The 12,335-nt window shown below is 50.5% G+C and overlaps 1 protein-coding gene across 1 annotated transcript; it reads left to right on the top strand.

Annotated features, from left to right (window-relative positions):
* The first annotated feature begins 6,538 nt into the window (after positions 1-6,538).
* On the top strand, positions 6,539-8,433 carry LOC112873790 (solute carrier family 25 member 44-like). The gene has a single exon (XM_025936844.1). The coding sequence runs from the start codon at positions 7,043-7,045 to the stop codon at positions 8,033-8,035; it is 993 nt and encodes a 330-aa protein (XP_025792629.1). The 5' UTR covers positions 6,539-7,042; the 3' UTR covers positions 8,036-8,433.
* Positions 8,434-12,335: the final 3,902 nt, after the last annotated feature.

Raw genomic sequence — 12,335 nt, 5'->3', positions numbered from 1 at the left:
TGCTATAATATTAGCTTAAGAAATAATACTCCATTTCACGAAGTCAACTGAGTCCCATGCACTTCGGATAAGCACATCCTTCATATAGGATTAAGTCGTAATCACGCATTACAAGGTTAACCACGGCTGCGGAAACCATCGAAACACACGTGATGCCCCGGCACTAGCTGCATAAAAGCAACGGGCTTTGAACTTTCAAACCCTAATGCTCGGCCAATTAGAACATTCCAGAAGGGATATATATAATGGCAAACTCGAGTGCCCTCCTTGATCCTTATCCACTAACTGTACCATTGGCCAAAGCTAATGCTGCATCGCATATGATTAGGTATTCTATGGGTACGACAAAACGTAATGCTCCTTTACGCTGGACTGGACGGTGAACGACACCATCTCCAACGGCTAACCTTATCCATGTTCTTAACTGACAGCCTAACAGTATTATATTGGTGTCCTGATAATGCTAATCTAGTTGTAAATTGTACTGGCGCCATGTGATTAATCTGGTGAGAGATAGAGGACAATAAAAAAAGAAAAAGAAAAAAGGATCCACAAGGGCATAAACGTCTTGTGGAGGAAAGGTAAGTAGATCAGATCAGGTCATCGTACAAGTCAAAAAAGGAAGGTCACATACCAGCTGAGATTGGAGGTTGGAAATTTCCACCATGAATTGAGATTGGTTTAATTAACTGGTTCTAACTGTGATAAACATTGGAAGATAACTGAAGAATACTAGGAATGTGACACTGCGATATCAAAGTGAGAATACCTCTTTTTTGGCCCAAAAAATTTCAATTTATTGGGTGGAGAACAATTCAAAGGATGGGCTAGGAGTAGGAGCTGTTGATTGCATCACAGATTCACAGCAAACAGGAAAAGAAAACAGAGGCGAGAAAGTGAGTTCAGTGGGTCGGCTGTATGGTAATCCTGTAGCTTGTGTTATATTGACGTAACTTAGGCTGGGTGAAGCTGAAACTGCTGAAGCTTCCGGTTCATTTTAGCAAGAGCTTATAAAACACAGCTTCATGCTACAATATTTCAATTTACGTGAAATAAGATGAAGCTGAAGCTAAAATAATCTGTACCAAACGGGGCTGGTTTAGCTTCGTCAGTCAGACAAGCAGTAGCGGTCGAGAGTCAATGTTTCTCGGAACGAAGAAACTTCAGATGAACTGCCGTTCTGATGTGAACATGGCGGTGTGAATACTATTTAGGAATGTAAATGCTCCCAACACGTCAAAAGACTCAGGTAGGAATTACTAGCTAGCTAGCCAAAGGCAGGTCAGTTGAGTTGGCCATGAAGCATGACAACACGTCTTGCTAGACTTCAGTTTAGAATCCTTTTCAAACATGCATGTCGCTTTTATCCTTAGGGGAAAAAATAAAAGGAGTACGCGCCTACGCGGCTTCTTCAGCATTCAGCAGGTTACCTCTGCAGCAGGAGCTTTTTTAAAAAAGGGGATAAAAAAATAAAATTCGAAAAAGGAAGCCGGATGGAAAAAAATCGAAAAACAGGTACCTCCTGCCCGTTGATCGGGTGGGAGGCGTGGGGCCGGGGACCTCCCGCCCACCCAGCGGGCGGGAGGTCAAAAAAATTTCGAGGCCCCTCCCGAGGACCTCTTCGCGAATAAAAAAAGTTTCTTATTCGCAAAGAGGTCCCTGAGGCAGGCCTCCCGCCCGGCCAGTGGGCGGGAGGCCTCCAGCCCGGCCAGTGGGCGGGAGGTGCCCCTGCTTATGATTTTTGTTATATTTTCTTGAAATTTATGTTTCACAAACTATTTAAAATTCAGACTTTTTTCAAATACAAGATTTATTCGCCATACTCCTATGTATGCATATAAAATTTTAATTCAATTTTACGAAGAATATTTCGGTATCTAAAACTTGTACGAAGATGGTTAAACGATAACGTTTTGCAACGTAGAATCCAAATATTAGGATAGTACCATACATGAAGCCATTAAAAATAAAATAATATAATAACAAACAAGTTTAAATATACAAATGCCAAGTCACAGTTATAATTACAAACACAAATACTGATATGTCTTTAGTCAATGCGGCAAATATTACAAATACACATCCAGGTCTGATACAAACTCAACGCGGCAAATATTACACATGGGCAAACAACGTTCAAATAAGCATGCACCCACCACGGATACCCCTCCTTCACACATACCACATCGTACTTACGAGATTTGCACTCGACTGTTTTAACTCTCGCACAAGAGAGAGACCAGCACTTAACAGCTTCCTTGACCTCTTCAATTGAGTGGTACCTCGCACCCTGGACAATTTCATTCTCCCTGCAATCCGAAGGCACGCTAGATCCGTCATCTACGACAAGATGACTGAAGTCGCTGCTTACCCATTCTTTAGGCACATCATCGTCATCATCAGACGAATCGGCATTCATTGCTTCATCCAATTCACGTTCTTCATCTTGCAGCTGTTCAACAATAAAGGGTACGTTCTCGCCCTCATCAGCCACGCATTGAGGTGCTGCGGTGCCACCTGCCTCAATGTTTGCCTCCTCAAATTCTTCATCAATATTTTCATCCCCCGGAGCAGCTTCAATGTTTATCAAAGGGTTCTGGTGCACACTGACAAGAAGTACCAATGGCCACTGCTAATGACTTGCATTTTGCAGATAAGTTAACCAGTCCTCATTGCTTGCAAGTGGCATCAGCTCCCAGATCAAAGCGTGAGTGGTACGATTTATGAGTCCCTAAACACTCACAGTGTGTGTCTCTTGATTAATCCTTAATCCCCTCATTAACCAGTTGTATAGGGATTCAAATATCCTCTCGTGCGGTCTGGTAATTCCTCTGACCGCACAGTTGAATTCACTTAAATCTACCCCATTCGGCCCATAAATCACATTTCCTTCTCCGTAATATATTCTGAAAATACCCTTCTCGGAAGACATATCTGTCAATCATTAATAAACTAGTTATACTACATATTAATACACAACGACTCTAAGTTTCAGCGATTCCCAGATTCTATTTTCCAAAATCTAAATTATTCAGAATATAAATTATACTAAAAACTATTCAAAACATAACTACTCTAAGAAATATTTCCTAGATTATACTTATTTTTAAGTAATTATACGGCTAGAATGAGAATATACCTCCAAATCAACGTGTGATTAGGGCTTTGCCGCTTTCTCTTCTCTCTTCCTCTCCTCCCTTTCTTTTTTTCTAGTTTTTGCTGAATAAAATGATATTTTTGGGGCAGGTGGGGGTTTATATAGCCGGGGGGTGGGGGACCTCCCGCCCGACCAATGCCCCTTGGCACCACCTCCCGCCCGTTGGACGGGCAGGATGCCCCCGCAGGGATCTCTTCACGAATAAGATAACTTTCTTATTTGCCAAGAGGCCCACTGGATGGGCGGGGTCCCCGGCCCCACGTTTCCCGCCCGATCAACGGGCGGGAGGTACCCATTTTTCGAATCGGGGGACCTCCCGCCCGCTGGATGGGCGGGGGGTCCCCAGCCCCACGTTTCCCGCCCGATCAACGGGTGGGAGGTACCCATTTTTCGAATTATTCCCAACCGACTCCCCTTTTCCGAATTTAATGTTTTTTATCTTTTTGTAAAAAGTCTCTGCAGCAGGGGCACTGCTCATTGTCGCCCGCCGGGCCGCCGCTGCTCCCCTGCCGAATCGCTCCGGCCTGGTTCCCCGGCGGCGGGACCTGGAAAGGGGGCCCAAAAGGAAAGTAAACGGTTGGAGTGTCCGAGGCCGTCCATCATTTCTGGGCTTCTTTTCCCTACCTCGTCTCATAGGCTCATTTTCCAAGGCCAGCTCGAAACGAGCCGGGCCATGCGCGAGCAAACAGGATGTCATCGTCTTTCCTCTCGAAAACAGGAAAGAAAGGAAGGAACTCGCACTGCCATCGTCTCTTCGTTTTTTAATATACCCGACAAAATCCACTGGAGAAGACACGGTGAACTGATCCGTTAATAGAGATGCGATCCATAAAAGAAAGGAGATAATGTGGTCTGCATTCTCGATTCTTTCGTATGGGCGCGCTGCCGCTGGTGATCTTTCTCTTTTATATTTATATATCTACAAGGGTGTGATCTTTTGAAGAGAAGATGCGCTGCGCTCACCTGCTATGCAGGCCGGTGGGTTTTCACAAAGAATTTTATCGTTACCCTTCCGCGGCTCCACGGTTGGAGGGTCGGAGGGGCGCATCGAACGAGATGGGTCGGAGAAGGAAGCGTCGATGGCAGCCTTTCGATCGCAGCAGGGCGGAGTTCCCCTCTGATGAGTAAAGCTTCAGTGCCGTCGCAACCGACCGAGCTAGGCAGCAAGCGACCGAGGTGTCGTCTCCCTGCTTGACCAGTTGACCAGCAAGCGACAGACTGCTCCGGCTCAACCGTCCTGGTTCGTACAGTAGCTCCTACTGAAAAATCTTCAGCTCACTACTTTGCTGTGCTGTTTAATCTGTTTACTACTGGTACACTGCTGTACGATCTAATCTCTAGACGTTGACCACTCGATCCCTGGATTCGTAGCTTACCGGCACACTAACCTAGTCGAATTTTTGGAGCCTCACGTGCTGCTGAAAGGAACTGTCCGAAGTAGAATCTGCTGTAACGGTTTTCACCTCCGCTTGTTTTCGGCTCGGTTCCGAGCATCGGGACACTCGCCACCTTCTTCGGCCAAAACCCATGTCCTCGCACGAAATCAAACGATTCGCACTACCTTCAGTTGGAAGTTCAAAGCAACAGGGGTTCCGAAGCGGAAAACGACCAAATTTCAAGCAGTTCGTGATCTCACAGGTTCACTCACAGCAAACAGGTTTTGCACCAGGGTGAAAGGAACCAGCCATGTTGCCAGGCGACGACGAGGCACGTCACGGTCCGCGACAGAGAGCCAGCATGGCGCGCCGCGTGGACCCAGCCGAGCCTCAGCCAAGACGTCGGCCTCGGCGGCGGCCGCCAGCCCGCCACGGCCGGCCGCGCGTGTGGGAGTGGCCCCTCGGGAATCCAACGGCCGGCCGCGCTGGGCCCCGTCCCCGCCCACTAGATCTGCCCGCGGCCCATGGATCCCCCCTCCCAACTCTACGGGCGCCCAACGAACCGGAGCCGCATCGGCGTCGATCGCCTCACGTCGTCTGCGCGGCGCACCCAGGTCGCAACAATGGCGGCGATCCAAAGCCGTGCGTATGTGGGCCCACCTAGAAGGAGCCACCCGTCATTGGGCGCGCCAAGCGGTGGGTGTGGAAGGCCTCAGAGGGCTTGGACCAAGATTGATGGTGCCCGCGTCCGCAGCATCTCCGGAGGCCAAAAAGGAAAAAAAAAGGAAACTATGGGCTTCTACTGGACTGCTGGCACTGTAGCAACATACACACTAGCCTTGTTGCACGCTTGGCGCATGACACCTTTGCCTATTTTCTAGCGAATTGCTGTTGACAAGTTTGGGTTGTTTTTCTCTTTGTTGGCTGGGAAGATGTACCGGAAAAGAGCTTTTAGATCATTTTGCTTCCACGACATGTGCACCCAGGAGCATGAATTTAGTGGAGGTTGAACTTTTTGGGTGTGTTCGTTTCCTGGGGTCTAAAGTTTAGAGGGGTCACATCAAAGAGAATCTTATCGTTTAGAAGTATTAAATAAAGTCTAATTACAAAACTAATTGCAGAACCCCAGGGCTAATTCGCGAGACGAATCTAATGAGGTATATTAGTTCATGATTAGCGGATGATTACTGTAGCATCACTGTGGAAAATTATGGATTAATTAGGCTCATTAAATTTGTCTCACGAATTAGCACCCATCTGTGCAAAAAGTTTTGTAATTAGACTTTATTTAATACTTCTAAATGATAAGATTCTCTTTGATGTGATGGGTCTAAAATTTAGAGGTAGGAAATGAACAGGACCTTTTTTTATGATTCATAGGTTTTAAGTTGACTTTCCCGCTAGAACACTGCTACTCTTTTCACAATATGAGTGTTCTTAACTTCTTCTAAAAATGGATTTCTCGAGCGTCCGCATAATGGTAATGCACGATGTCAATACCGTTAACCTTTGCCTCTTCTAAGCTCGAAGTCCTCGTGCACCTTTTTCTTCTTCTTTTTGGCGTGGAGCATTTTACAAGCAAGCGTTACCCAAACTCACCCGATGAAAATAAGCAAAATCCATACCGTTTCATGCGTGAAAAGTGGACACTTTTCTCGACTACATGTATAAGTGCTTGGAGAGCACATCTTACTGCCCATCATTTCACAAGTTTCTAGCAGTAGGGCATTGCCGGTGAACCTCTGATCATGGCATCAAACTTTTGCGCTTCTAAAACTTACTACCTGCAAATCCAGCTCTAATGTCCAGTTGCCAATAATGCAAGAACGTTGCCATCTGCAAATCAACCCCTGGTGGCTAAAAGTTCGGATCTGCCCACGAATGATAGCACACAGAAATACTTGGGCCGGCGTGTCGGCGACCCATCTCTCTCGATTTTCTTGTGGGCGAGGCTCCGTGTCTCTGTGTGCGCAACACTCCAACTCGCGCATTAAAAAGGGGGGCGTCCTCTCACACAGACGGTGGCCACCTTTCCCGCGAGATCCAGCCAATGGGCGACGCCCACCGTCCCACTGGCGCTCTCCGGTCACCTCCGGCAACAGTAACCGATAAACCCAGCGTCCCGACACGCATCTCCGCGGCCACGTGCCGGTCGCCGTCCGGGCATCTCCCCCTACCGATAAGGCAGTGCGGGTGCAGCCAGGCCACCAACCTTCCGTATAAATATTCACTTACCCCCTCGGGATCCCGAAGAATCGCACACTCCGCGCTGCTTCTCACCTCGCCTGGCTCTTCCGTTTCGAGGATCCGGAGCACTCCTCTTTTCTCGCCCCTGGTTCGCTCGCTGGGTGTGTGCTCGCCGGAGGGAGAAGCTGCCGTGGGTGCCCGGAGGATCTGTAGGGGCGAGATGGTGGTCCATCTGGTGCTGGCCTGAGTTTCTTGGCTGCGAGGTTTGATTTGGGTTTTGGTGGTAGGCGGGAGTTACTGGTAGGAAACAGTGGAGGAAACGATGAGCTTTAGTGCCGTGGACATGGAGGAGGAGAGCGGCGCTGCGGCGGCCGCGGCGGCGGCGGAGGAGATCCGGCGGCTGCCGGCGGAGGTGAACTGGGAGATGCTGGACAAGTCGCGGTTCTTCGTCCTCGGCGCGGCGCTCTTCTCGGGCGTGTCCGCGGCGCTGTACCCGGCCGTGGTGGTCAAGACGCACCTGCAGGTGGCGCCGCCGCCCGCGGCGGCCACCGCGACCGCCGCCGCCATCCTCCGGCGGGACGGCCCGAGAGGGTTCTACCGCGGGTTCGGCGCGTCGCTGGCCGGCACGGTGCCCGCGCGCGCGCTCTACATGGCGGCGCTCGAGGCCACCAAGAGCTCGGTCGGGTCTGCGGCCGTCCGGCTCGGCGTCTCCGAGCCCGCCGCGTCGGCGGCAGCCTCCGCGGCCGCGGGCGTCTCCGCCGCCGTCGCCGCGCAGGTCGTGTGGACCCCCGTGGACGTTATCAGCCAGCGGCTGATGGTCCAGACCTCCGCCACCTGCCGCTATCGCGGCGGCGCGGACGCGTTCCGGAAGATCCTCGTCGCCGACGGCGTCCGCGGCCTGTACCGCGGGTTCGGCCTCTCCATCCTGACCTACGCGCCGTCCAACGCCGTGTGGTGGTCGTCCTACGCCATGGCGCAGCGGTTCCTCTGGCGCGTCGTCGGCGCCGAGCGCTCCGAGAGCTACCCGTCCCTGATGGCCGTGCAGGGCGCGAGCGCCGCGCTGGCCGGGGGCGCGTCCGCGCTGGTGACCATGCCGCTGGACACCGTGAAGACGCGGCTCCAGGTGATGGAGGCCGACGCGGCGCGCCCGACGCTGGCGAGCACCATGCGCGGGCTGCTCAAGGAGGGCGGCTGGGCGGCGTGCTACCGCGGCCTCGGGCCGAGGTGGGGGTCCACGTCGCTGTCCGCGGCGACCATGGTGACCACCTACGAGTTCCTGAAGCGGCTCTCGGCCAAGGAGGGCTCCATGGGCTAGATCCTCCGTCCCTAACCGTAGCGATGATCGTCAAGTGATGACCCGACCGAATCGCCTGTGTCCGTCCTGGAACTGGAAGCGAGATCGATCGATGATCCATGAGGGGGTGGTTGATTAGGATCCTCTCTTGTACATATGCTCAAGCTATTTGCCGTGCTCGTTTCTTGATCCGGCGCTATAGAGAGGGTGGGCAGGAAGAAGAACTTGAAAGGGGGGTTTTAGGATGCAGAAATTTTGCTGGCTTTTGCTGTGGCGCTGCAGCTTCAGGCCTGTAGCTGCTGCCTCTGATGATGATGAAAGCTTCTATGGAACGAAGAATTTCCAGCCAAAACTCAAAACCCGCATTGATTTCCCTGTTCAGTACTCTAATAATGCATCTGCAATTCTGCATTTGTCAATGGACTCATCACTCATCATGATAGTGAACCTTGCCTGCCTACTCTGCAGAGTGCTGTGCACTAGCCGCATCGCTGTCATGGCTTTGCTTCTCGGAATGGGTTCGTGCCCGCGGTAGCGTCGCGTCTCTTCACCATTTTCTTCGCTTCGTTGCCGGTTTGATGATTTGATCCATCCGTCAGGTGATTCGCGCACATCGGAACAAGGAACAGCAGCGCGTGCCACTTCATGAGCAGCCTCCGGATTCCCGGAATCTGGGACAAGGGGGGAAGAAAAAGAAGAGAACGGAGGCGCTGGAAAAGTTCGTTCGCAGGATAGATCAGTGCACCAGTGATGGTCACGACCCGTTCTGAGTTTGGTCACTTGAGAGGACTCCGACTGCAACTGCAAGCAAGTGCTAGATGCGGCCTGCCTTGGTACTGGAGCGAGGACACAGTTGCAGGATTGATTAAACGGAGGAAAAAGCCAAGCCAAGGATGACAGCGAAAGAAATGCGGATTTGAACACCTGTAGTGATCGGGTGGCAGGTGGCGATGCTTAGCAGGCTTCATCATCATGCTATTAGCGGATAAACTAATCGAAAAATCGTGCTCCCCAATTCTCGCACACCAACGATTCCTTGACTTGTTGGATCGGCGAAGAAGCCTCGAGAAACCTGGGCGTCTAGCTCAATCACGCATCAGAATTCAGAAACAGGGGCAGCAGCGCATCAATCACTCGTCACCGCATAGAGAAACAGGGGCGCCGGCTCGCATGATTCGCAGTCGGATCGTGCCTTCATCGCGTGGGCCGCGGGCCAGGCTGCTGCTGGTGCCGTTTCGGTCCAGCGCCGGGCCCTACGAACCCACGGCAGCCGTTCGGAATCGGGTCTGGTGGCCTGCTGGTGGGCCGGAGGGGCCCCAGTGACAGCGACGCTGCTCTGCCTCTGCTTGGTCCGTGGCGCGGGCGCGCGACACTCCGGCCGGATCCGGCGCCGCGCGGTTCGTTGAGCCTGGACGCCCGGCGTGGGTATGGCCATGGTATGGGGCACCGGTGAGGCCGCCAAGGATCTGATTCGTTTCGTTTCGTTTCTGTGGAATGATTCTCTTCTCCTCTCGCATTGCTTGTCTTGCTTGACTCGCCATTGATAGGTTATGGACTCCAGGTTACAGACGTGCTGTCTCATCTCTCGACTCTCGTGCTTGCAATCAGGAAGGCCGCACGGTCTAGATTTCCCTGGCATCTGGTCCCTCCTGTTTCTCACCTCCTGCAGTGGCCGGCGTGGCGTCGTCCTGCGATGGCATCCTCGAGGCTTTCGCAGCCCCGTTCTGTTCTCGCCGGAACCAGCAGAATGAGCAGAATGAGGCCGGGACCGGGAGCAGATGAACAGGCACGATCGTCGCATCCACACAGCTCCGACAGAGTCATCATCGCCTGCCAATTCCTCCCATCTGCTTGGAGGCAAGGGCAAGGCAAACAGCTAGCGTGGTCACCGAGCGACCTAGGAAGGTCGCTGCCCCTCTACCTCATTCACGGTTAACAACGACGTGTGGCGAAAACGTGCCCGGGCTGCTATGTGCTATGACGACGATCGTGCCAATTGTGTCAATCCTCGCACTTAAATTCCACGCTGCACCTTTTGCGGTGGCGTTGGTGCGCGGAAAATTAAGGTTCAAGACTTGAGCGCGCAAGAAGAGTCACGTCCACACGGACTCTGCAAGAAGTGTACGTGACGCTCTGCAACTCATATCAGTTTGCCACGGCCCTACATTTCTCCCAACAGCTTTAGGGCATGTCGCATTCAGTGGTGGTATACTAAGACACCACCAAGTGACAAGTGTTTGCTCAGATGCGCAGGATTTAAGATGGGCATCCGCTCTGCTGAGTGCTGTGCACTTAGGGTCTGTTTGGTTGGGGAGCCGCGTTGAATGGAACGGTTCCATTCCAGTTTCTGAGAATGGAGCCGTTCTATTCTACGTTTGTTAAGAAGAACGGAGCCGTTCCATTTTCTGTTTGGTTGGAGAGTGCGTTAGAGTAGAACCGTTCCATTCTGTGTTTGGTTGGAGAGTAAGGAGAGTGAGGTTACCTCCTCTTTTATTGGGGGTGAGGTTACCACCATACACAAAAAATGGAATATAACTAAGTTTCAACATGACATAATATGCAATATAATTAACTGAGTTTCAACGTAACATAATATGCAATATAATTAACTGAGTTTGAACATAACATAATAAAAATCATGACATACATGAGTTCAAATCAACCGAAATAAAATATACATGAGTTCAAATCAACCGAAATTACACATACATGAGTTCAAATCATCCGAAATAACACATACATGAGTTCAACTCAACCGAAATAACGCATACATGAGTTCAAATCAACCGAAATAACTAAACTAATAAACATAAGGGCAGCAGCCGCCATGACACAAACAATGACCCATAAGCTAGAAGTTCTCAGCCACAAAACTCGAAAACCACGATAGCTTCCAATCGGACGGTAGATTCACAAAAGCATAGGCATCATTGGGATGCCTAACCAAGTACTGATAGTATCGAGTCTTGTGGTGAAGCTCAAAACCTAGGAGACTGTCCACGGCTTCGAACAAACCATGTGGTAAAGCACTGCTTGCTTGCGCTATTGCATTTGCTAGCGTCTGGGTGCCACACTGAAATGCTTCAACCAAGCCATCGGTCTTTCTCCCGGTATCATCAATAGTCTTGGCTCTCTTAGCTGGTCTAGCTGATGAAGATATGTCATCATTGATGACACTTTTATCAATACCATGGTTCAGCCCATCATTTTCTGCAGTGGCATCACCCCCCATGGCTCACACCTTCACTTCTATCGGTCCCAATTGGGTCATTGGAGCTCTTTGCATACTGACCGGTAGCGATGCTATTGCCAAAGATTGTAGCTAAAAAACCAAAGTACATGTCCATACAAGTGAAGGCACATTAAAAGATACATGTTCATACGAATAAAAGATACATGTTCATACGAATAAAAGATACATGTCCATAAAAGTGAAGGCACATTAAAAGAAATACATAACTATCATATATTGTTTGTATGATAGTCTGCCCACATGGCATTGGCAAGTTCCTGCCTGAAGTTAACCATAAAGTCATGCTCTGCTGCTTGTCCATGAGAAGATGTATGATGATTACTGGTAGCCAATTCCTCACTCGCTTCAATGATAAAGTCATCACCTCCATCTTGTATAACCCAGTTGTGAATAATACAACAAGCAACCACAATTTCTACTTGTGTAGAGAAGGGAAAGAATGGTGTGGCATCATCAAGAATTTTAAATCTCCTCTTCAACGCACCAAATGCCGGCTCAACAGTGACTCTCAACGATGAGTGCCTATGATTGAATAATTCCTTCTCATTTTGCACAGGATTGTTGCCCCACTCGTTCAATTGGTTATACAGGTTCACGGCGTTTTCTTTTTCTAGATTGAATAATCATGGCCATCATCGAAAGTAACGTATACGCTGCAGCTGTGTAAATGAAAAGTTGCTGCTTCTTATCCATCTAAATTATACAGAAACAAGATAAAATCAATAAATTTTTAAGGCATAACAAGTAATCGCACAAAGCATATATTCAGTAAGACATAACGTTCTACCTTTCGAGGCGTGCACGCGGCCTTCCAAATTTCTCCTGCGAGCTGCCAAAATCAGAGACAAAGATCAAGACTGTGCACACATAATGCAAGCTTTGAATCAGAATCAAATACAGCAAGCTATCAGGAAACATCTATGACCAACAACCAAGACAGGGCGCTGGGGGGGGGGGGCGCTGCAGGGGCTCTAGCGGGGGGGGGGGGGGGGGGCTCCAGGCCGGCCGGCGGCAGATCCACCAGGGCGCGCGCCGGGGGGGAAGGGGGGGGCGGCCTCCAGCGGTGGC

This window comes from Panicum hallii, chromosome 9 (genome assembly GCF_002211085.1).
Source record: "Panicum hallii strain FIL2 chromosome 9, PHallii_v3.1, whole genome shotgun sequence".
NCBI classification, from domain to species: Eukaryota; Viridiplantae; Streptophyta; class Magnoliopsida; order Poales; family Poaceae; genus Panicum; species Panicum hallii.
Note: the sequence above shows the minus strand (reverse complement) of the source record. Positions and strands in the feature narration are given on the sequence as shown.